The 24,833-nt window shown below is 37.6% G+C and overlaps 1 protein-coding gene across 1 annotated transcript in view; it reads right to left on the bottom strand.

Annotated features, from left to right (window-relative positions):
- The window catches only part of LOC127417060 (voltage-dependent calcium channel subunit alpha-2/delta-1-like), a 140,649-nt gene extending 117,088 nt beyond the window's left edge, over positions 1-23,561 (bottom strand). The window contains exons 1-3 of the mRNA XM_051656758.1: positions 23,292-23,561; positions 8,924-9,005; positions 8,630-8,746 (exon numbers count right to left, since the gene is read on the bottom strand). Of these exons, the coding sequence (XP_051512718.1) occupies positions 8,630-8,746; positions 8,924-9,005; positions 23,292-23,413 (321 nt within the window). The 5' untranslated portion in view covers positions 23,414-23,561. The remainder of the gene's footprint in view (positions 1-8,629; positions 8,747-8,923; positions 9,006-23,291) is intronic.
- Between the last annotated feature and the right edge of the window lie 1,272 nt (positions 23,562-24,833).

The following is a 24,833-nucleotide window of genomic DNA, read 5'->3' as shown; positions in this document are numbered from 1 at the left end:
CAGATGCTCATTTAACAACAAAGATCTCTACCCCATTGTGCACCATGCAGGAAAACAAAGCAGGGTATGATCTTATTGGTAAAGCACCACATTTAAAAATATTTTACAAGCATAACAGAAAACCAACAGAAAGGTTGTGCTAAAGTGTTGCACTGAAACCTCTAGGGGCTGTTGACCTGGGGGGGGGGGGGGGAAAACTGAGGTGACAGAGCTGTGGACCACATGTGATGCACAAACATCAGACCTCGCCTGTCGAGCTTGAAAACAAGCCACACTGTGTTTCATCTGCATTATCAAAGAAGATCACAGAAGCCAGGGCTGAGAAGGCAATTTGACAAAGGTGCAATGGAAAGAGAGAAATAGAGAGCGAGCGAGAGAGAGTGAGAGAGAGAGAGAGAGAGAGAGAGAGACAGGAAGAGAGGGAGAGCAAAAGCGTGAGCGATAGAGAAAGAGAGAGAGAGAGAGAGAGAGAGAGAAAGGGATTCTAAACCAGTTCTTTATCTAGTCAGCTGACTGAAGCGAGGACAGGCTACATCTGCATTTAAAAATTTCATCAATCATTGAACACAAATGGGGAAGGAACATGGAAAACTAGATTTGCATTTTACAGGAAGCGATTGCAAGGCAGCAGAAGAATCATGGAACGCTGCCAGAGAGACGGTTATAGAGAATGATATTCAAGTGTAATTATACGCAATAATACTACCAGCTTTGACTCAATGAAACACTCAGTATGATGTTGGAAATCAGAAAATAAAAAAGTAAATAAAAAAATATCAAGAGCTTCTACTGTATGGGATGTAAGGGATTTTATTGGCCGCCTTCATCATCCGCCAGGCAAAAGTCTATTGTCTTATAAAAGTTACAGTGCATATCTTCTCAACAAGCTGCATATTTGAGGTATCATTCGTGTCCATAGCACAAATGAATGTGCAATGTCATTTTTGGTCATAAAACCTGTCGCCCAAATTTAAACACAACAGGAGGGTTAAATGTCATAAGATAGCATCATGTGAGGAACAGGAGAAAAGTAAGTGTTTATGAAATGATAATCTGCCGATTTTTGTGAAAGTGAATTAAAGTCATTGTTAGTGTTCGTCTCACCAGGAAACTGCTACGTACAACAAGACATGTAAAAATCATTTAGCAAAAATGTATGTATAAAGACTTGATTCTTTTAGACCAATATGTTCAAATCACTAACCCGAAGTATAAACAGCAGTAATTGTGATGCCACTGCAAGCACCACTGAATTGCAGAAGGATATTAAAACACAGTACTCGCTGTGCAAACACTCTAAAAATACGAAGAACAGCAATCAACACCATTTACAAAAACAGCCTTTACACACAATTGCAGCAGGATAGCAAATAACTCCTCATTAGTGTCTTAGCAAATGGCTTCCTTGTTGCATTTCCAAGAAGAGGCATTGATATATAAAACTTCAGATGAAACCACCACTCCAGTTCTGAGAAGTAAAAAAAAAAAAAAAAAACACTCCTCCCTGCTGTTAAACCATCTGGTTTTCTGGTCTTAGCTGGTTTAAACTGGTCTAGCTAGTCTTGCAGGCTGACCAGGCTGGTGTTTAGCTGGTTTAGCTAAAAAAAAAGAAAAAAAAAGTGAACCTTTTCAAGTGAAATGTTCTGTGTTTGTTGGGGGTGGGGAGAACCCAAGTGAGTGTGTTATTGAGACAGATGAGAGTGAAAGAGCATGGAAACTCCCAAGGGCCTGTCTGTCTGTCACTAGAAAACACACGCAGAGAAAGACCAGTCCAAACATCCCTCTGTCTCTGTCTATATTCAGAATAGCTAACATACTACTCTTACCTTTGATGCACTATATGGTATGTATACAGTGCACAGAATTCAGAATGCAAATTTTCTGTATGCAACAAACACCTGGATGAGCTACTACATCTTCCAAAATGAGCTATATCCAACAGAGCATACCATGTGGAATACTGTCACCATGATAGTATGTGCTCGACTTCCATATCAAGACATGCACGGATGACCTAAGAGGACAGGGAGGCAATTTATTTTCTGTAATAGTATTGTGTTCCCTCACAATATCTTTATCCATCCCTTGCGGAAATTAACTCTGGTTTTGCCATAGTAACCATAGATGAACTATTGTATTTGTAGTAAAACTAAAACCACAAAATGTACCATGGTTTTACTAGAGTCACCATATTTTAACCATGATATTGATAGTAAAACTATAGCAAAAATACAGGAAAACCAAAACTATGGTAATACAAATCCTAATCTTTCTGCCAAAAAACTTGGTTAGTACAATTTTACTATAGTAACTCTAGAGATGGGCGGGGGTCTAGATGTTAAAGTATTGCAATACTTGGGGGCCTGGGTAGCTCAGCGAGTATTGACACTGACTATCACCCCTGGAGTCACGAGTTTGAATCTGGGGCATGTTGAGTGAATCCAGCTAGAATCCTAAGAAACCAAATTGGCCCAGTTGCTAGGGAGGGTAGAGTCACATGGGATAACCTCCTTGTGGTCGTGATTAGTGGTTCTCGCTCTCAATGGGGTGCGTGGTGAGTTGTGCGTGGATCGTAGAGAGTAGCATGAGCCTCCACATGCTGTGAGTCTCCGCGGTGTCATGCACAGCGAGTCACGTGATAAAATGCACGGATTGACGGTCTCAGATACGGAGGCAACTGAGACTTGTCCTCCGCCACCCGGATTGAGGTGAGTAACCGCGCCATCACGAGTACACACTAAGTAGTGGGAATTGGGCATTCCAAATAAAAATTTAAAAAAGGATTGCAATATTTTTCCTCACGATACTGTATTGATTTTAATGCACCTCAAATAGATATTATTAAATTGTTCAACTTCAACAACAGTCCCTTAGATGGCACAGTTACTATGCTTTACTGTGGAGACAGAACAGAACTCCTTTGACATCACCCACAACACGGAAATGTTGTTGAGAGAGAGCATGGACGTGGAGACTATTCAAAATCTGCCTTTCTCTTTCAGAATCCAGAAAAAGCATTTTTTATGTTGCACATTAAAGTCCACATCCCCAGAAGTGAAGTGATCGCTCTTTTGGTCATTTGCGCATTAGCGTGTTTTCCTGTGCTCCGGTACTGTGTGTTATTGTTTGTCATGGTCATTACAGTCAAGCTACAATATTGTAACATGTCTGATGACACAGGAGGCTGAGGATCCATTTGCAGCTTATTGATAGCAGTACAATCAGCAACCAAAACAGGCAAAGAGTAAGTCTACAACAGATGATGGAAGAGCAGGCAAAGGCACAAACACAGAAATCACTCCAATCAGATAAATGAATCCAAAAGGCATAAAGACAAATGCATTTGTCGTGAATACAGGCAAAAATCCGAACCATGACACAGTACACAAGAAATGGCTAGATAACAAGACTTCACAAGGAGTAAATGAACTAGCCTATCTAAATACATCAAAACAGGATCAAAGAACCAGGTGATTGCAATGAGTAAATCAGTGACGTCAACAGTTCTAGAATTCAGGTGAGGGCTCCTTCTGTCGGGCTGGAGGGGGAGCAGCAGGCTCAGATGTTACAAATATGACCTTAAAGCATGAAAGCACCATTAAAGTACCCCATATGACTAGTGCATTATTCAAAGTCTCTTGAAGCCATACAATAGCCATACATCACAAAAGGATGTGTTTAAAAGGTAAATACAGTCTGCATGCACAGCATGCTTTAGTCAGTGAGTGCCGCTCTGTTGTTGACTCACACATAAACACACACACACACACACACACACACACTGCACACACACAGCTTGTGATTCACAATATATAAGCTTGATAGTTCGGATCGCTTAAAACATGCAATTGAGGAGCATTTGACCATTTTAAAAACACTGTGAACTAGCCTACTGACAGAAAGTTAAAGTTCTTCCTGCAGTCTTTCGCAAAAATTAAAGCCAGAAGGTTTAAAGTGTAATATAACTATCATTATTATTATTATTATTATTATTATTATTATTATATTAAACAATTATAACAACAATCAGGGCCGGCCCATGAAAATGGGCCCCCACGTGTGAAAATTGTCATAACTTTAAAACATCCATGGAACCACTGCAAACGTGATGAGCAGATTTATTTTTTATTTTATTTTTTATAGAAAGCACTAAAAAAATAAGCACTATACTGTATAGTTCAATAGATGAAAAATAACATGTCCAGTAGCTTTTTGTTTTCTCAACATGATGTAAGGTTAAAATGTACAATGTAAGGGACTATGTGTATTTTAGATGCTGTGATGTCGCCAATTTATCGCCTTATTTTGATCGCCTTTTAACTTTGTTCTAGAAGTACAAATAAACCAGTGTCTCAGTTAATATGAGGTCATGGAAACTGCAAGTATGATCATTACTGGGTAATGGTATAAGGTTTGTATATGCATCATTAACCATGTATAATACAATTTGTTCTGGTGCTCAGTGCTCTGTAGCGCCAGCCAGATGGCTACAGTTTGAAAAGGAAGTGTGCCGGGTGAATGGGGTCAAGAGTGATTTTACCAGCCCTTTTCGTCAATCTGGATGTGTACAGTTCTAGCAGGGTGGGTAGGGGAGCACCAATAATCCTCTCAGCAGTTCGAACTATCCTTTGAAGTCTTCTGATGTCTGACTTGGTAGCTGAACCAAACCAGACACTTGTAGAAGTGCAGAGGACAGACTCAATGACTGCTGAGTATAACTATATCAGCAGCGCCTGTGGCAGGTTGAACTTCCTCAACTGGCGAAGGAAGTACAACCTCTGCTGGGCCTTTTTCACAATGGAGTCAATGTGGGTCTCCCACTTCAGGTCCTGTGAGATGGTAGTGCCCAGGAACCTGAATGACTCCACTGCTGCCACAGTGCTCTTCAGAATGGTGAGGGAGTTCAGTGTTGGGGTGTTCCTCACCCTTAAAGTCCACTATAATCTCCACTGTTTTGAGCGTGTTCAGCTCCAGGTTATTTTGACTGCACCAGACGGCCAGCTGTTCAACTTCCCTTCTGTATGCAGACTCATCGTCATTTTGGATGAGGCCGATGACTGTAGTGTCGTCTGCAAACTTCAGGAGCTTGACAGAGGGGTCCTTGGTGGTGCAGTCATTTGTGTACAAGGAGAAGAGTAGTGGGGAGAGCACACATCTCTGGGGGGCACCAGTGCTGATTGTACATGTGCTGGAGGTGAATTTCCCCATTCTCACTAGCTTCTGCCTGTCCGTCAGAAAGCTGGAAATCCACTGACAGATAGAGGCAGGAACAGAGAGCTGGGTTAATTTAGTCAATAGGAGAGCAGTGTTAAAAAGTCAAACTGAAGTCAACAAATAGTACCCTTGCATAAGTCCCTGGTCTGTCTAGATGTTGAAGTATGTAATGTAGTCCCATATTGACTGCATCATCCACAGACCTGTTTGCTCGATAGGCAAACTGTAGGGGATCCAGAAAGTGTTCAGTGATGTCCTTCGGGTGGGCCAACACCAGTCTCTCAAATGACTTCATGACCACAGGTGTCAGAGCAACAGGTCTGTAGTCATCAAGTCCTGTGATTTTGGGTTTCTTTGGGATGGGGATGATTGTGGAGCATTTGAAGCAGCAGGGAACTTCACACTGCTCCACTGATGTGTTGATCTGTGTGAAGATGGGGCCAGCTGGTCAGCACAGGATTTTAGACAAGTGGGTGAAACACCGTCTGGGCAATGTGCATTTCTTGTCTTCTGTTTCCAGAAGACCCAGCACACATCCACTTCACAGATCTTAAGTGCAGGTTGAGTAGCAGGAGAGGGGAGAAGGGTGGTTGCAGGAGGTGGAAATGTCTGTGTGCTGTGAAGGTCAGAATGGGTGTGGGGTGTGAGACTGGGTTTTTCAAATCTTCAGTAAAACACATTCAGGTCATCAGCCAGTTGTTGATTCCCTACAGTATTGGGGGATGGTGTCTTGTAGTTGGTAAAGTATTTCAGACCTCTCCAAACTGATGCAGGGTCGTTAGCTGAAAACTGTGTTTTTGGCTTGACTGAACAAGATTTTATCCCCACTTCTGTAAGCATCCTCTTTGGCCTGACAAAGCTGCCTGAGTTTTGCTGTAAATTATGGTTTGTCATTGTTGTATGTTAAATAAGTCCTAATAGGAATACATATATCCTCACAGAAACTGATATATGATGTCACAGTATCTGTGAACTCGTCCAGGTCTGTGGCTGCCAGGTCTGTGGCTGCAGCCTCAAAAACACTCCAATCAGTGCAGTCAAAGTCCCAAAGCTGCTCGAGGGACAGAGCGACCTGCATCCTTTGTTGTGTAGCAATGATCCAGTGTATTTCTGTCTCTGGTGGGGCATGTAATATGTGGTCTATATTTGGGCAGTTCAAGTGTGAGATTGTTAAAATCTCCAAGAATAATAATAATTGAGACCGGGTGTTGTTGTTCCATGTCTGTGATGTGATCAGCCAGCTGTTGCAGCGCTGTGCTCACACACGCGTGTAGAGGAATATAAACACTCACAAGAATATATGAGGAAAACTCCCATGGTGAGTAGAAAGGCTTACAGTTTATGAAGAGTGCCTCTAAATTAGGAAAGCACATCTTCTTCAGCATCGTTGATGTAAAAGCATGTTCCACTGCCTCTCGTTTTCCCCGTTAACTCCGTAGTGCGATCCGCTCTGAACAGTTGGAAGCCCGGTAGATGTAATGCGCTGTCCGGAATGGCTCCACTCAGCCAGTTTGCTTTCCATGTTTGTGTTTTTTAATGCGCTTGTTACAGCACAGCTGCTCCTCCAACTAAAATGTCCAACAGAATGTCTGAATAATCAAAAACTGGTAAAAGATTGTCTGGCGGGTGCTGCCGAATATTCAGCAGCTCGTCTCTGGTAAAACTGATCGGAAATAAATGACTAAACACAGGACGAACAAACAAAAACAGCAAAAGATCTGGAGAGCTCCATACCAAGGCAGACATCCGCGGCGCCATCTTAGGAAGAGTGAGAGATATAATATTGTATTACTTGTTACCTTGTGAATTCCACCCCTGAGTAACACCATGGTTAATTTGGGGTAAAATTATGGTGCTGAAAACTATGGTTTACACCCAAAAACATGTCCTTATAACAATAAAAAAAAAAAAAATGGTTTTACCTTATTAAACCTGCTGTTACTATGTAATAATTTTTATGTTAAGAACCATGGTACATGTAACACAAATTAACCATGGTGTTACTACAGTAAAACTGTATAAAAAAAGAATTATGATTTTTATATAACATACAGTAGTTTAGATTTTTCCTGAATTCACCTTTTACTACATTTTTACCATGAAAATGGTTAAAATATGGCTACTGTAGTAAATCCTTTGTACATTTTGTGGTGACAAAGTGGTATCAATGGTTTTACTACAAATACCATAATTCAACTATGGTTACTGCAGTAAAGCAATGGTGAATTTTCGAAGGGATGGATAAAAGTATTATGAGGGAACTCAAAACTATTTCATAAAATAAATTTCCTCCCTATCCTCTAAGGTGCTCCGTATAAGTGTCATTAATTAACTGGAAGTAAAATCAGCTGTGATTTGTAACATCTCTTCCTTGACTCATTGAATTAAAAATGCAAATAGTTATGCAGGTCTGCAGGCTGGCATCAGTGAACAGGGGAAAGCCCAAAACATCTGCAGTGGACTCAGACATCCAGAAACTTTCAAAGACTAAAATCAATTATAACCCGCTGGCATCTATCCATCTATCCGTGACTGTGCCATACAAAGGCTATGCCAGCTGGCAGGCACACACAAACAAAAATCCACACATAATCATTGCTGCATAGATCAAATGCAGGTCAGTATGAGCACCCCAAGAGGGTACTGTAGATGTACTTTTATTTTGCTGTCTGTGAGGCATCTGGTAAAGTCCAAATAAACAATAAATATGCTTGCACCCTCTGACTCTTGATTATATAATGATTTGCAAATTAAGGACAGACAGACAGACAGACAGACAGATCAACAGATACATCAACAGACAGACAGATGGAACTAACAAACTAACTATCAATTGACAGACAGACAGACAGACAGATACAGACAAACAGACAAATGGATCAACAGATAGATAGACAGACAGACATACAAACACACAGACAGGAAGACATACACGCAGACAGACAGACAGACAGACAGGTAGATAGACAAGCAGAATGGCAGACAGACAGACACACAGATACTGTAGGTTGATAGATAGAACAGTTAGACAGATTGATAAAGACAAACAGACAGATAGATCAACAGACAGACATACAAACACACAGACAGACAGACAGACAAGCAGAATGGCAGACAGTCACACAGATACTGTAGGTTGATAGATAGAACAGATAGACAGATAGATATAGACAAACAGACATATAGATCAACAGACAGACATACAAACACACAGACAGACAGACAGAATGTCGGACAGACAGACACACAGATACTGTAGGTAGATAGATAGAACGACAGACAGATAAATACATACATTGACACACAAACAAACAGAGAGATAGAACGACAGACAGACAGATAGATATTCCATCAATCTTTTTTTTTATTTGTTTATGTGTGAAATACAGTCATGAATAAAACAGGATGGTCCTACCTCTAGAGCTGTGGCTCGCTTCTTCAAAAAATTCTCTATATTCCGCGCCGCTGTTTCCACAAGCTGTGCTGCATTGTTTGTTTCCACAGTGAAATAATTCTGATTATCCATAAAGATCTATCATAACAGAGAAGACACTCGTTAGAGACTCTCAATTACTAAACAGTAATTATTATTTTGAGAATAAAGCAGGCTACGTAATTCATGGATACATAATTCTCTCTGATGATTTTTGTTAAATGCACATGAATACACACAAACATCAGTAGGCATGAAGGTCATTTGACCTCTGACCTGTCTCAGATGGTTTCCAGCACTGGCTGAGTCAGCTAGAGACACCAGCTCCTGCTGCAGTTGATCTACCCACTCTTTTATCCTGCAAACACAAACACATACATTAAACATACAAATGCAATCTATACGCATACCTCAAGGGTCAAAAAAATTTGATGGAAATTCCACATACAAGATAACGTCTTTATGATAGAACTCAGTAACAGTAATGGAGGCAGCTACATGTGCCATCCATGTAATAAATGTCATTTGCATTATGTGCCAGGTTAACAGACCCACTAACAGGTGCCTTGAATTGCACGTTTTAGAAAATAGTGACGCAACCGAGCTCCAAACGACTCATCCACAGTCAGCTGCAGTTGATGAGTGGCTTCAACTTCACTACATTGTTTAGTAGCATCAGGGCCATTTCTAGGTATAGGCAAACTAGGCAGCCACCCAGGGCACCACCTGCTGGGGTGGTGGGGGGGGTTGATGCATAAGAGGACACTGCCACGTACCCCAAACACCCCCCTCACCTTACATCCCAATTGATAATGTTCAATTGATATTAGTGAATTAAATTAACTGTTTAAATTAAACGATTCGCCAATTAACTTATATGTATTGTTGGGAAATCCGATTTATTTGAGCGAATCACTATTCTTTTTCATGTTTTTGAGGTACTTGGCATGCTTGAATTTTCATTATATTTTGCACACACATCAGAGTTGTCGGCCATTAGGCCTGGGTAAAAGTTAACATATGGGCGTGGCTGGGGAGTTCTGTAGTGCCACCGTTTGACAAAACTGGTGGGGTCAGTTTATTCTACGATCTCCAAACTTGCTACATATATTGTTCTCATCAAGCCGGACAACTTTCAAACTTACTGTCATTAGCTCCACCCAACAGGAAGTCATCCATTTTGGATTGAATATGCATTTTTTATAAATGGCAGGCCCTGAACTTTTAAATACTCCTAGGGAATTTATGTGACTGTCACCAAATTTAGGCAACCATATGCCAAGATATTGAAGACGCTAAACTGCGAATGGATTTTTTTACATATCGAACAGTGTTGCCATGGCGAGGCAATAAATGAATGGAAAAAGTGGGGAAAATTAAGTGTCCCATATTTTCTGCATGCATTGTTTGATTTCAATCATATTTGAGCTGTCTGTTTGTTCATGGGGCTGATCGTATGGATGTGGCTATTGTGCGTCATGGTCTTAGCACCACCAACTGGCAAAAGGAAGTGTGACACTTTGTGTGACTTTGAAAGAGTCCTCTTATATTTACCCTCTCAAATGCATGCACTCACCATGCTTTGTTTTCCTAGAGCCACCAGGTGACGATGGCGCCGTAGTGCTTGGGCCTATCATCGCTGCTTGCAGCTATATTTATTATTATTCTTTTCAAGGTTTTCGGTACTTTTGGGGTACTTAGCATGCGTGAAAACTCTTGAAGTTTTGCGCACACATCAGAGTTGTCAGCCAATAGGGCTGGGCAAAGTTGCAGGGGGGGGGGCATGCTGGGTGGGGGGGGGGCTCTGTAGCACCCCCTTCAAAATGGGCATGTAAGACGGTCTCTGTAGCACCCCCATTTTTACCTATAGTCACCAAACTTGGTACATATATAGTTCTCATCAAGCCGGATAAGTTTCATAATTATAGTCATTAGCTCCGCCCAGGGTTGGGAGGGTTACTTTTGAAATGTATTCCACTACAGATGACAGAATACATGCTGTAAAATGTAATTTGTAACATGTTCCGTTAGATTACTCAAGGTCAGTAACGTATTCGAAATACTTTGGATTACTTCTTCGACTTTTTCACTTGTTTTGACTATAAAAACTCTGCCAGTTCAGTAAGACAAAATACACATGTTAAAAATACATTCTCTGAAAAACCTAAATTTCTTATGCAGTGTTGTTTCTAAAACAAGATAAATCAAACTGATCTAATTTTAAGGATTTTTAGATGTTTCTACAGGAAAACAATACAAAAATTATTATCAAGAATATGATTTTTGCAATAATATCAAAGGTCTTACTAGAAAAAAAGAAATTATGATCCAACATGAAATTTCTTAAAAAAAAAAAAAAAAAAAAAAAAAATTATTTATATTATATATATATATATATATATATATATATATATATATATATATATATATATATATATATATATGGTCGTGCCTGGTAACATGTGCATGTAAAATGTCTAGAAATAGCATTTTATCTTAGCATAAAGCTGACAATTTACACAAGGTTTATTTCTGTTTCTTCTGCTCCAAACTTACTTCAAACGTACTTCTCTGTCTGCTCATATGACTGTAACACATCATAAGAAAGTGTTTCACCGCTGTTCAAATGCACTTTGGATCGCATCATTTATATGTATAAATGTTTTCCATCTGAAAGGACTAAATATTAAATGAAACAAATGACAATAAAATGCAAAGTAATCTCTTCAGTAATCAAAATACTTTTTGAATGTAACTATTCTAATTACCAATTATTTTAATTGTAATTGTAGTGAAATACAGTTACTAATATTTTGTATTTAATTATGTAATCCCGTTACATGTATTCCGTTACCCCCCAAACCTGGCTCCACCCAACAGGAAGTTGGCCATTTTGGATTTTCTGAAAATTGCAAGCTCTGAACTTTTAAATATTCCTCCTAGGGGATTCATGTGACTGGCAACAAATTTGTGCAACATCATGCCAAGACATTGTAGATGCTAAACTGTGAACAGATTTTTGATATATTGAACCGTGTTGCCATGGTGAGGCATTAAATAAATGGTGAAAAATGGGAAACAGGAAATATCTCATATGTTCTGTGTGCAATGTGTGATTTAGATCAAAATTGAGATGCATGTTTAGTCTTGGGGCTAATCACATCGATGTGACTATTTTGGGTCACGTCATAGCACCACCACATGGCAGCAGGAAGTGTGGCTCTAACAACAGACTTTAAAATAGTCCTCTTATATTTACCCAAATTACTTCTAAATGGTTTAGAATAATGTCAAATGCCAAATGCACGTGTCCACCTTGCATTGTTTTCCGAAAGCCACCGGGTGGAAATGGACCCATGGTGCTTGGGCCCATCACTGTTGCTTGCAGCTATATCATTTTTATTGTTACTTGAATCATTATATATAAAATTATTTTTATCTGGATGCCTTTCTCAGAAAATACTGATATGCAATTAATTTGATTAATCGGCACAATGTGTAATTATTTTGATTAAAGATTTTAATATATTTTTTCATAAATACTTGTAACCATAGTTATAAAACATTAGAATAATTTCATATCCATGGTTAAATAAAATATAATGCATTATAACATGAAAATGCGTGATGTGACATGTAATTAAGTGTTGGTTATGTGCTTCAATGCAATATACTGTTTAAAGGTGTTATATTGAATAGGAAAGTATTATAATGAAGTTCAAAACATTAAAACAATGATCTGCACTCCAAGCTTTTTGTTGCTTCTTTTTTAATTCACATGGGGGAACAAACACAGACGTTTCAGCTACTTGGCCTTCCTTAGCGTGTTCAGCAATATCTATCCACCCATTTTCTTAAATTAAAAACAGCGTGAGATGAGCATACATTCATGGGGATCTGTATAAAGGAATGTTCGGGGTCCAAAACAAGTTAAGCTCAATCGACAACATTTGTGGCATAATGTTGATTACCACAAAAATTAATTTTGACTCGTTCCTCATTTTCAAGCAAAAATGGATGTTACAGTGAGGCACTTACAATGAAAATGAATGGGGTAAATTTTTTGGAGGGTTTAAACACAGAAATGTAAAGCTTATAATTTTATAAAAGCACTTGCATTTAATCCTGTTAAATCTTGTGTATTATTTGAGCTGTTACGTTGTTTAAATTGTCATTTTTACAGTCGTTTTAGGGTTTGTTGTCACATTGTCACGGCAATGAAGTTGTAAAATCAGCTGTAACTTTACACGGACAACTCACCACACGCCCCACCAAGAGTGAACCATGTTATAGCAACCACAAGGAGATTACCCCATGTGACTCTACACTCCCTAGCAACCAGGCCAATTGGTTGCTTAGGAGACCTGGCTGGAGTCACTCAGCACACCCTGGATTCGAACTTGCGACTCCAGGTGTGTTAGTCAGCGTCAATACTCACTGAGCTACCCAGGCCCCTGATTTTTGCTTTTTTTTTTTTTTTTTTTTTTTTAAAGAAAAGGACAGACGAGTTGAGATAATTTTTTGTGGTAATCAACATTATGCCACAAATGCTGTCGATTGAGCTTAACTTGTATTGAGCCTGGAACAGTCATTTAAAGGAATAAAATGCAAGTGTCTATACACTGATTTATTGCTCCAAAAATACTTTTGCTTGAACTTACACTTACACAGGCTTACACTTGCTTGAAATGTTTAGACCATTAAGTCTTCATCAGGCGAAAAATAAATACATAATAATAATAATAATAATAATAATAATAATAATTAGTGGTCGACCGATATGGGTTTTTTAATTGCCAATGCTGACATCCAGAGAGCAGGGTGGCCGACAGGCCGATACAATGCCGATATATCACATAATTGAATATAGTAAATAACAAACATAAAATTGCTAAAAATTAATAAACTCTTATTTAGCATTATATTTACTCAATTTCACACTAAACTTTAACTTTGTAAAAAATAATCTATATAAAAGATTGCATTTTAAATGGTAGATAGCAGTTTCTTCTGATTTCTGATTAGTCATGAAATTTTAGTAATTTATTTGCACATGAAGAAATTGTTACTATAATTAGGAAGAAGGAAATAACAGTACACACAGTAGTCCAGCAACCATGGATGGCATATGCGTATTAACAATCACATTTACTCAAAAAATACAGAATCAAACCAATTGTACATACAGTGCATAGTGAATATCACATTTACTTATCGCACACATGAAGCACTTTTACTTTGAAGTTGCACTCACACGCTCGTGCGGATCCAACATGAGTGGCAATCCCTGACAGTTCAAACGGCCTGGATCACCTGCTTGGATTGTCACAGACTGATTGTCATGATTTGTGAATCAGAGGAACTTTTGATCCTGAAGTTTTTGATTCTGGCTGATAGAATATGCACTTTAGAGGAAGATATTAGATGAGCGCTCGACGGGAAGAAAACGCTGTATTTTTGTGAGGTTTGTGAATTACATCTTTTTAAACAAAACATCTGCATTTTTGCAGACAGTATATAATAGAAGATGTACTGATATTTACCTTTTATCATTAGAAAAACTACAGGGAACTGTTGTTGAGGAGAGACTGTTAGAGTATGTGCTTTAGAGGTAAATAAATGAGCGCTCCACAGGATGCTGGATCTGCTCAAGTTTTGTGAGGTTGGTTTATTACATCCATTTGAACGATATATGCGCATTTTTGCAAACGGTATATGATATTAGTTTTATTGATATTTGCAATTTATCATTAGACAAGACTGTTAAAAGTTACAGGGAACTGTTGAGGAGAGAGAGGGAGAATGAAACAGGTGAGCACTTTAACATTATGAGCTCAAATGCATCGGACCATTTAAATGACACTGTGTTGCACACCGGTCTATTATTGTAGTAACAAGATGGTACGTTAAAAAAGAACCATAACTCTCAGTCGCTTCACATGCAAGCAGGCGATTTTCAGCACCCTCAAGAAACAAATCGGCATCTGCAATATATCGGTCGACCACTAGTAATAATCTTTCATCTTGTGCATTTTTGTGACTGTGAAAAAAGCCTAAGAAAACAGCAGCGCACACATACTTAGAGACGCACACTTTGGCAATCCCAAAACTGCAGCAATGTTATAAAATACTCAGAAGTCATGAATATTAGTAAACAGGTAACAGAAACTTACAAAAACACATCACGATCAGTACACATTCGATTCATTAAAGCATAACAACCTTACCAGAAAACATACCCATGCATTACAGCAGGTAAACAACTTAAAATATCCATGAGGAGAGTGATTTCACGCCGCTGCTGAACAGCTGTTGCACTCGCTTCCCGCTTCTCCGACACTCACGCGAGTTGCGCCACAGCTGGACCTTCTTTCTGAGCTTACGGACATGACGTAATCGAATGACGAATGACTTCTGCCTTCGATTTTGCGCCAAATCCGTCCTGACAGCTCCAAATAAAAATCTCTATTGTAGACTTACCGTAGTGAATCGGGGTAAGGCAAAAACATGGTTTGGATGGGTTGTTGGTGTACACGCTCATTAATGAAATGTTGTTCATTTCTAACACAAAATACTTACATGGTGTAGCTTTAAGGAAACAATTCAAAATACCGTTTCATGGCTGGGGGAAAAAAATAAATATGTTTGGGCAGTACATTTTCTTAATTCACCTGCCATTAAGTGTGGCAAAAAGTTAATTTACTAAAAATTCAATTATTATAAGATGCACTATAAGGCATTATAATGCATTTACCTTTACTATTCATCATATGCACAGGCTCATTTAGCTTTAATGTTAAGGTACCCTGAGACAGCATTATCTTGAGTCAAAAGACGTCCAACTACCATGCCTAGTCACAACAAATTGGGCAGCTGATCAATTGTCTGTTCTGCAAGAATAGTAATTAGTTAAAGGTCATAATGAGTTTATTCCAGTGAACGTGAGCCTTTCATTCACATCTATTTCCCAGGTTCATTCAGAGATTTCTCTCTGCTTCTCTATAACAAACCATTTAATCCTTTTACAGACTGAGGATTAGCACTCAGCTGACAGGGGAACACAACACAACCACTACAAGCTTTTTTGGTCTAAGCTCCATTACACAGCACACTTGCTGCTGAGGCCATGTAAGATTCTGGGGAGAATGAAATTAGCTAAAATAAATGCTTCCTCCGGGTACTGTCTGTTTTCATATTGTAAAATAAATCTACAAGGGGTAAGAAGTCCCACATTCTTTAACTCTATGTTCTGCAGAGCAACTGGTGTGAATAAATCTTGACTAAAGAAAACAGGCTTCAGTGTTTAAAGGGAAAACTACACATCATTCGAGTGAGTGGGGGGCACATGGGCGGGACAGGCGGGGGGTTAATCCACACCTCTAGAACTGCCACTGGTATAAGGTTCTTTGCATTTATGCATGACTCAATTCATGCAAAAGTGACGAATTGTGGGTGAAATATAGTTTTTTTTTTACATATATACGTTGTTCTTGAATTATTGCTTTATCTTCTACAAGCCTATGAAGAAAATAGTTTTAACACGTTTTAATAAATGTGAACAGTATTAAATGTGAAATAGTTTTCTTTTTCTTCCTTTTAATACATGTTGTACAATGCTGCTCAAACCGTTTCTAGGAAACCTATTCAATTCTTGCAAATTGCACAGTGGCATGTAATGTTGTCCAGGATTTTTTTGAAGTAAGCCTTTATGAACTCAAATTCTCAGAAATCTACCAGAAATGCCTCTTTAAAGGAATGTTCTGGGTTCAATCGGGTACAACAGGACTAAAGGCACACCTTATAGAAAATTAGATTTTTTCTGGTCGCAAATGTATAGAGTTTAAAAAAATAAATACATTTCTTTTTATTGAATATTAATGGAGCAGTATAGTTTGTGTGAAAAGAAATAATAAGTGAAGGTTGTGTTTATTAAAATTCTTTTTTCTTCCTTTTTTTTTTTTTTTTTTTTTTTTAAAAAAAGGTGGTGAAGGGGTACATTTGGGGTAAAGGGCTCCCAGGGGGTTATAGTGACATCATGTAGATATAAGGGCAATAGTTATAGTGCAAAATCTGTCAACTTACAATGCAAATATTTTACTTTTTTTTTTTCTTTTTTTTTTGTTTTAGTAATAAATTAGGATAATGCTTATTCAAAATATCCACTTCAGAAAAGGGTGCACTATTTCCTCTTAATAACATTTGACACATTTCGTGCATAATGTTGATCACCCCAAAAATATTTTCAACTCATCCCTAAAAAAAAAAAGAGACACTTACAATGGAAGTGAATGGGGCCAATCCATAAACATTAGCATACACACCATTTAAAAAGTATAGACACAAGATGTAAACATTATGTGTGTTAACATGGCTTCAGTGTGATCAAATCACTTACAGGATTTACTGGCGTTACATCACCATGGCAACAAAGTTGTAATATTAAATATCACTTTACACAGATATGGTCATTAAGCGATTTTATCACACTAAACTCATGGTAACATATACACCGATCAGCCACAACAGTAAAAGCACCTGTCTAATATTGTGTAGGTCCCCCTCATGCCACCGAAACAGCACCAACCCGCATCTCAAAATAGCACTCTGACATGATATTCTTCTCACCACAATTGTACAGAGTGGTTATCTGAGTTACCGTAGACTTTGTCAGTTCAAACCAGTCTGGTCATTCTCTGTTGACCTCTCTCATCAACAAGGTGTTTCCATCCACAGAACTGCCGCTCACTGGATGTTTTTTGTTTTTGGCACCATTCGGAGTAAATTCTAAAGACTGTTGTGTGTGAAAATCCCAGAAATACTCAAACCAGCCCATCTGACACCAGAGCCCAGCTTTGTCCTAAAGTTATCGTACCAGCGGAGACACACGTTAAATGGGCAGACGGCATTAACCAGTCTCTCCGCCCACATTCCGCCACATTCTCTGGCCGGAAACCTCACGTGATGTACTCTCCACGAGAGCCATGACCACCATATTGTGCCCTCCTTCTCTCCTCACACGCACGCACACGCACACCCTCCTCTCCTGTATTACAGGCTTATTTGTTACCATATCTATTCATGTTACTGTTTAGTTTGTAGTTGGAAGTTGGAAGTTTATCGACTGCATTGTATTGATTATTAATTGATATTACTGCATCAGTAAACTTTGTTATACTCTAAAGATACGTGCTTTGGTATTGTTCTGCATTCACCTGTGCCAAGGGCTGGCAGGGGATGTCAGTGCTCAGATTCAAGCCTTCATTGTTTTCCTTTTGAATGTCGATGTTCTCCGGATGTCAACTTTCCTAAGAGAACAATCCCATAGTGAGACTGTTATACTGTCTGGTTATTAGTCCCTGATTCCAGGGTGGTGCCCCGACAATATTAATCCTTATTAATATTCAATTGATTTTGATAATTGATAGTTATCTTTGATGATTGTTGATTTAAAAGATTAATAAGTTAATGTTGATTCTAATCAATGTTCTTGTCACAGAAACCCAGACTCGATGATGGTGTTGAACCCGAAGGCAGGTGTTTATTGACACACAACACAAACAGTGAAAACAGGTGAGTGGTGAATAAGCAGATCTGTGCAGATGTGATGAACTGAAACCTGATGATGGTTCGTGATGATGCAGGTAGTGATAATCCTTGGGGTGACAAACACACAGTGGAAGGTAGAAGTAGGAGTGGAGGCTTGGAGAGATCGTTGGAATTACGATGGAGAGGAATCAAGGCGAGATCGCAGGTAAGTCGCAAGTAAGTGAGTCTGTATTCTGAGTTGAGACCAGACAACGGGTGAAGGGAGAATGGGGTTTAATTAGAGGAGCTGATTGACGTGGTGATGAGAGGCAGGTGCAGGTGATCAGTATTCAGGAGAGAGGGAGGGTTATGTGTATGTGGCAGGAGCTTCAGGTGGATCCGTGACAGTTCTATTGATTTTAATAATTAATAATTATCTTTGATAATTATTAATTATTGCTAATAACCAAACCCGCTCCTGAACAAAGCACCCAACAAAATGTATCGCTCTGTGTCAGTTACACAAGAGGTTGTTCAAATCAAAAGGACAAATGCTTACGTACAATAATCTTAGGATCTTGAGGCATTGCACTTCTGGTCTTCACACCATACAGTAATTAAACACCATGCAATGCAACATGTTTTAGTGCATGTAAAAATGGTCTATGCATGTGAGCATGCAAAAATACATGTGACAGGTTAAGGTCTAATGACAGAGAAAACGGTCTCTCTCGTCCCGTTGTCACAGCCACCTGGTGAAAGTGTCACTCATTTTTAATGAGGGCAATACATCTCCTATGCATCTATCCTGACACTAGCGTTGTCACGGTTCTAAAATTTCAGCAGTCGGTACTGATAACAGTGAAATTTCACGGTTATCAATATCAATTTCGGTACCACAGCATAAATATGCTAATATGACAATGTGCTATTGAACACTCCGGTTTAGCCCATTTAAAAAGTTCCATTTGAATGTAAATAATAAATTAAAAGAAATGCATGTTTCCTTCAAGTGTTTCTCAATCAAGGATGCATTGCTTAAGTGTTTTTAAGTAGCGCCCTGAAATCTGTTTTATTCATTACCAAATCATGTTTTCATTTTTGTTATTATTATTATTATTATTATTATTATTATTATCCAGAACTCCATGTTTTAGTTTAATAATTATTTTCCAGAACATGTTTTAGTTTTATTTAATTTCATCATCAGAATGGTGTCTAATCAATTAATCGTTAAAACTTTTATAAAAATGAAAATATAACTTTTCAACATGTCATTGCATTTATTTTTTATTCTTTTGCCAAAGTTTTATTCAACAGCAATCTTGCTTATGATATATTGCTTAATTATTATTATTACAGTGAATATATTTACTATGCAGTTGTAATATATTTTTGTCACAAGAGCTCTAGTTTATATTTTGAAATGTGCTTTTAATATGACGTGTATTTTTTGCCTGAATCTTCACTTTTCGGATAAACAGTTTGACCTGGAGACTTTTATGTCACTTCTGAAATCTCATTTCACTGACCTTTGCGTCTGACAAATGAAATGTAGGACACAGCTTTGGAGTGTTTGTATTTTAGGTAACTGGTGTTTGCGTATGTGGTCATTTTTAAATGTTGTTACGTTTTAAATTGTATTACTGTGTGAAGCACTTTGATCAACTCTGTTTTAAATGCACTAAAAATAAAGTTGAGTTGAGATTAAAGTGCAAATGCTGTGATTTAATTATATAAATATATAGTTTAAATGTGCTGCATGCTTCAAAGTAGATTAGTGCTCTGATCTGTCATCTGATACAACATGTTGTGAATGATCCTCAATATATGTATGAGCGGTCGGATTTATTTAAAGTACGCTGTTCATTCACAGTAAGATTGCAGCCTTTAGTGGTTTAATAAGTCACACTAGGACATGTCATGATTTTAATTTGATTAATTGTCCATTTCAGTGTAAAAAGAGTAACAGAGCATGCGCTCGAAATGAGCATTTTAAAGCAGTCGTGTGTCAGTCATACTGCGCACTGGTACCAGACAGATTCGGTGCTCGGTACTACCGGTACTGCAGAAACACTGGTATCGTTACATCTTTTTTATTTTAGTATTGACTTGGTACGGAAGTACCAGTACTTTTGACAACACTACCTGACGCTTGGAAGCAATACCTTGAACTACTCACGTAAAATCATCGATATAAGTATTCTAATTAACCCTTGTGCAACCTTTGGGACATTTTTGTCTTTTTCATTTTTGTTTGTTCGATCATTTTGGCTGTGTTAATGCCAACGGCATACATTTTGCCAAAGGTGTGTATTTTTGGGGAAATTTTGATATTTCAACCTCAGTTCCTATAATACATCTATAATACACTGTGTACACAACATAGTTACACTCAGGACCTTCGGGACAAAAACGTCCCCATTGAAACCCATTAAACAGCAATATTTGATCCCAGTGCCATTAAAACATAAAATCATGAATTCTATGATATTATGCTTTCATTCCGGAGCCCTGGCTTCAAAATTTACATTTTTAATATTTTCCACCAGATGGCGCCATTTTTCTTATGTTTAGCCTATGGAGCAAATACATGCTTTTCCCCTATTCTCTGTTTGCTGTATTATAGAGCACTGCAGGCCAATTAAATAAATGATGCAGATAAAATTGTGTGGGTGTGCTTGTATGGATGTCAGAGTGTGTTTTTTATGTGTGTACTGAGAAATGTGCGTGTGTGCGTGTGTGTGTGTGTGTGTAAAAACAACAGTGGCAGTATGTAAACAAACAGGCATTTAAAGGGTTAAAATCCTGAAAGTGAATGAATATTTGGTAGTTATGATCAGGACTGATGTTGGTTAAATAAATTGACTCATTGAAAGTGGAAAATAATATTAATATATAATATTATTATGGCAGTTTTTTGTCCTCTAAGGACCTCCGAGTAACTTTTTTTTTTATTGATGCACAATGGTTAAGTACACAAAGTGTTCACAATGAGATTTTCAATATAACTTCAATATGATTGCAATACTAAACCAACTAAAGACTTGCTGCCTCAAAACAGCAAAACGCTCATCCATGTCTGGTCACATCAGTCCTTCACAAACACACCAGTGCATTTCTGTATAGTAGCTACTGTTATACAAGACATTAACAGTGGTAATACTGAACTTTTCTTTAAGCAAGACTGGAGCAATCGATCAGAAACCTTTAATAAGACAAAATAAGTACATTACTAAAAGTATGACCCACTTTCAAGTTAAATATGAAGTGCTGTCTGATGTTTCTAAAGAGAAGCTCTATTAAATCTGGGAAAAGATTGCAGAGATTGTAAAAGTGACATGGAAACCACAGGAGGCAAGAGCCCTGACCTTTAAGATCACTAGCCTTATAACCCATTAACATAATGAACACTTCAGCATTGAGGAAATGGAAACACCAGTGTTCATAAAACACAATACATAATGGAAAACATTGGTAAAGGAAGCCATTTGCCATTCAACAAATCAGTCATGGAAAACTCTGTATGTACCGAAGTGCCTCCTCCTCAATCATTCAGCTGAATTCATAACATCGATTGTTACTTTAATATCACAGTTGTGTTGTCTGCTTTATTGTTGTGACATACAGAAACAGCGTCCAGAAGAATTAATGTTTTGTCCAGAATAAGTTTTAATGTTCAAGTTTGAACTTTGCATGACAATGAAGTGTGATAAGAGTCATAGGCAGACAATTATTGGCACATCCCATGCAGAAATCTGAAATACGTTCATATATGAACATATATTTACAACTATGTTCAAATACATGAACTATATGTAGCGTATATTCAAATTCCACTTGGGAAAATAATGTTACATATATGAAAACTGCCATTTTTACTGTATTTTGAAATATATGTGCAATGCAACTGTTGTGTGACATCTATTTCATATATATGCTTTGCATTTATTGCCATATATCACATTTCTGTACATTGTCTAACTCTGAATGTTTAAAAACTCTTAATGTTTTCTAAAAACCAACACACTCTCACGGGAAATCGTCATGTATGATGCACGACGTTTCATGAGATCGGGTTGTAAAAAGCCATCTTCCTCAACATATCTGTATTTACAATGTATCACAGGCTATTTAAGAGTTATTCAACAATAAAACAACCCGATCTCATGAAAATTCAGACATATTTTACGAGTTGGCTATTTCGTACAATTTCGTTCGTATAAATTTGTACGATTCCATCACGTGCAAATACACGGATGTGTACAAAAAAACCTGATCTCATGAAAAGTCGTACATAATGTACGAGTTGGCTATTTCGTATGGTCTTGCACAATGTTGTTCACATAAATTCCCGGATGTGTAACGTGGAAGTGTGAGTTCCGCGCACATACTTATTAATATTATGCCCAAACCCCTTACCTACACTTAACCAATCAGTAGAGTGTGTAAACATGATAGGAAGCTGTTGTGATAGGAAGCAAGTGATCGTCGCGTATTAGATGTAAAGGATGTCCAGCGACGTCATCAGCTGTAGTGAAACTCGTAGGAATTCAAACGAGTGCAGTCGCACGATATCATACGAATTAGCCAAATTTAGAAAAGTTGAACGAATCCTGATGATTTCGCCGTGAGAGTGTGTTGGTATAAAATGGATTTCAGCATGATAAAAATCGCTTAATGGGTTTACCGCGCTGCGTCGTCATGGCAACAAAATTGCAAAATTGGCTATAACTTTACACAGATGCGGTTAGTAAGTGATTTTATTAAACTATAAATCATGTTAACACACATATTGTTTACGTCTTGCATCTATACTTTAGAAACAGTGAGTATTTTAACGTTTACGGATTGACCTCCATTGACTTCCATTGTAAATGTCTCACTGTAACACAGATTAATTTTTTTTTAATTCAGTGAGGGTCAAGTTGAAAATATTTTTTGTGGTAATCAATTGCATGCCGTTTTTAAACAAACGTGATAACCACTGCCAGACAAAACTCTATGCACACAGCTGTATTACACAAACTTACAGTTATAGATCTCCAAGAGGCTCCATTTTAAGAATAATGCTTCTTGATCAACAGTTTAAAAAACAGTGGCACATCAAAGTACTTACATGAGCGGACTGGGGAACTGCGATGGGCTCGATATATGAACAGAAGACAAGAAGAAAAGCATCATTACAGATATTCTGTGCGGATTCATGATCAGATCGCTTGATCTCGCGCGCACCATCATATATAAATCCACAACAGTTACTTTCCTCCAGATATATAACGTGTCGCTCTGCTGTGCTGCTGCTGCTGCTGCTTAATCAGATTATCACCCGTCATCAGGTTAGACACACAGACGGATGGGATTGGTGATGAGTGTCCATTCGGATCTCTCTTTACGCACCGCTTGATGTTACAAACTACTGACCCCATACAGAGGGAGAGAGAGATCAATAACCCCGAATCAGCGTCACTCTCTCTCTCTCTCTCTCTCTCTCTCTCTCTCTCTCTCTCTCTCTCTCTAACGACTCCTCATGCAATGCAACCCTCTCTTCTGTCCCTCTCTCTCTCTTTCCTCTTATGCTTCTTCAAGACATGCTAACACCCACCTGAAATTAATTAAGAATGCACACAAAAGTGTCGCGATACATCCCTGAAACGCTACAAAACAGGCTTCAGCATTTAGATGTTTTCTTGCATGAGTAGTGATTGGTGCATATACATTTTTAAAATAATATTATTGTTGTTCTTGTTGGATACTAATTATGTACATATAAATTATAGAAATATGTCTACAATTTTATATAATAAAAGTAGTGTTGTTATTGTTGAAGTTGTACAAAAATGTATTGCTGGAGGCTATAACAAATGCACAAGCAATTTTTTTTTAAATTATTATTATTAAAATTAATACTAGATGTATATTTTTATAATCTGTTTATATTTTATACATTATTATTATTATAAGTGCGTGTGCTAAAACTGTTGTTATTATATTATTATTATTATTATTATTTGTTGTGATAAAAAACGAGTTGCTGGAGGCTATATTAAATGGGATATAATTTCTTACTTTACATGCAAAACATTTTTATTATAATATTTACAATTTTACAAATTAAAAAACACATTATATGGAATATTTTTATTTTATTATATTATTATTTGTTGTAATAAAAACTGAATTACTACATGGAGTCTATAACAAATGCTAAATATTTACTTATTTTTTATTGTTTTTAATTTACATGAAAAACATTGCATTTATTGTTATTATTCATATTTAATATATATATATAATATATATATATATATATATATATATATATATATATATATATATATATATATATATATATATATACATAAAATGTATTGAAATAAATTAATTGCATACATTATCATTATTAGGCTATTTGATGCACTAAAACTATTATTTTTTATTATGATTTGTTGCGATAAAAAATAATAATAATAATTGCTGGATGCTATTAACAAAGCAAAAACATCTACATGCAAACAAATGGCGTACAGGGAGACATTTGTTCAATTATTTGCAGACACATACACCGATCAGCCACCTGCCTAATATTGTGTAGGTCCCCCTCGTGCCGCCAAAACAGCGCCAACCCGCATCTAACGCAGCATCTAATGTTGTGGCTGAT

Source organism: Myxocyprinus asiaticus, chromosome 26 (assembly GCF_019703515.2).
Source record: "Myxocyprinus asiaticus isolate MX2 ecotype Aquarium Trade chromosome 26, UBuf_Myxa_2, whole genome shotgun sequence".
NCBI classification, from domain to species: domain Eukaryota; kingdom Metazoa; phylum Chordata; class Actinopteri; order Cypriniformes; family Catostomidae; genus Myxocyprinus; species Myxocyprinus asiaticus.
The sequence above is the reverse complement of the archived record's forward strand: the minus strand, read 5'-3'. Positions and strand labels throughout refer to the sequence as shown.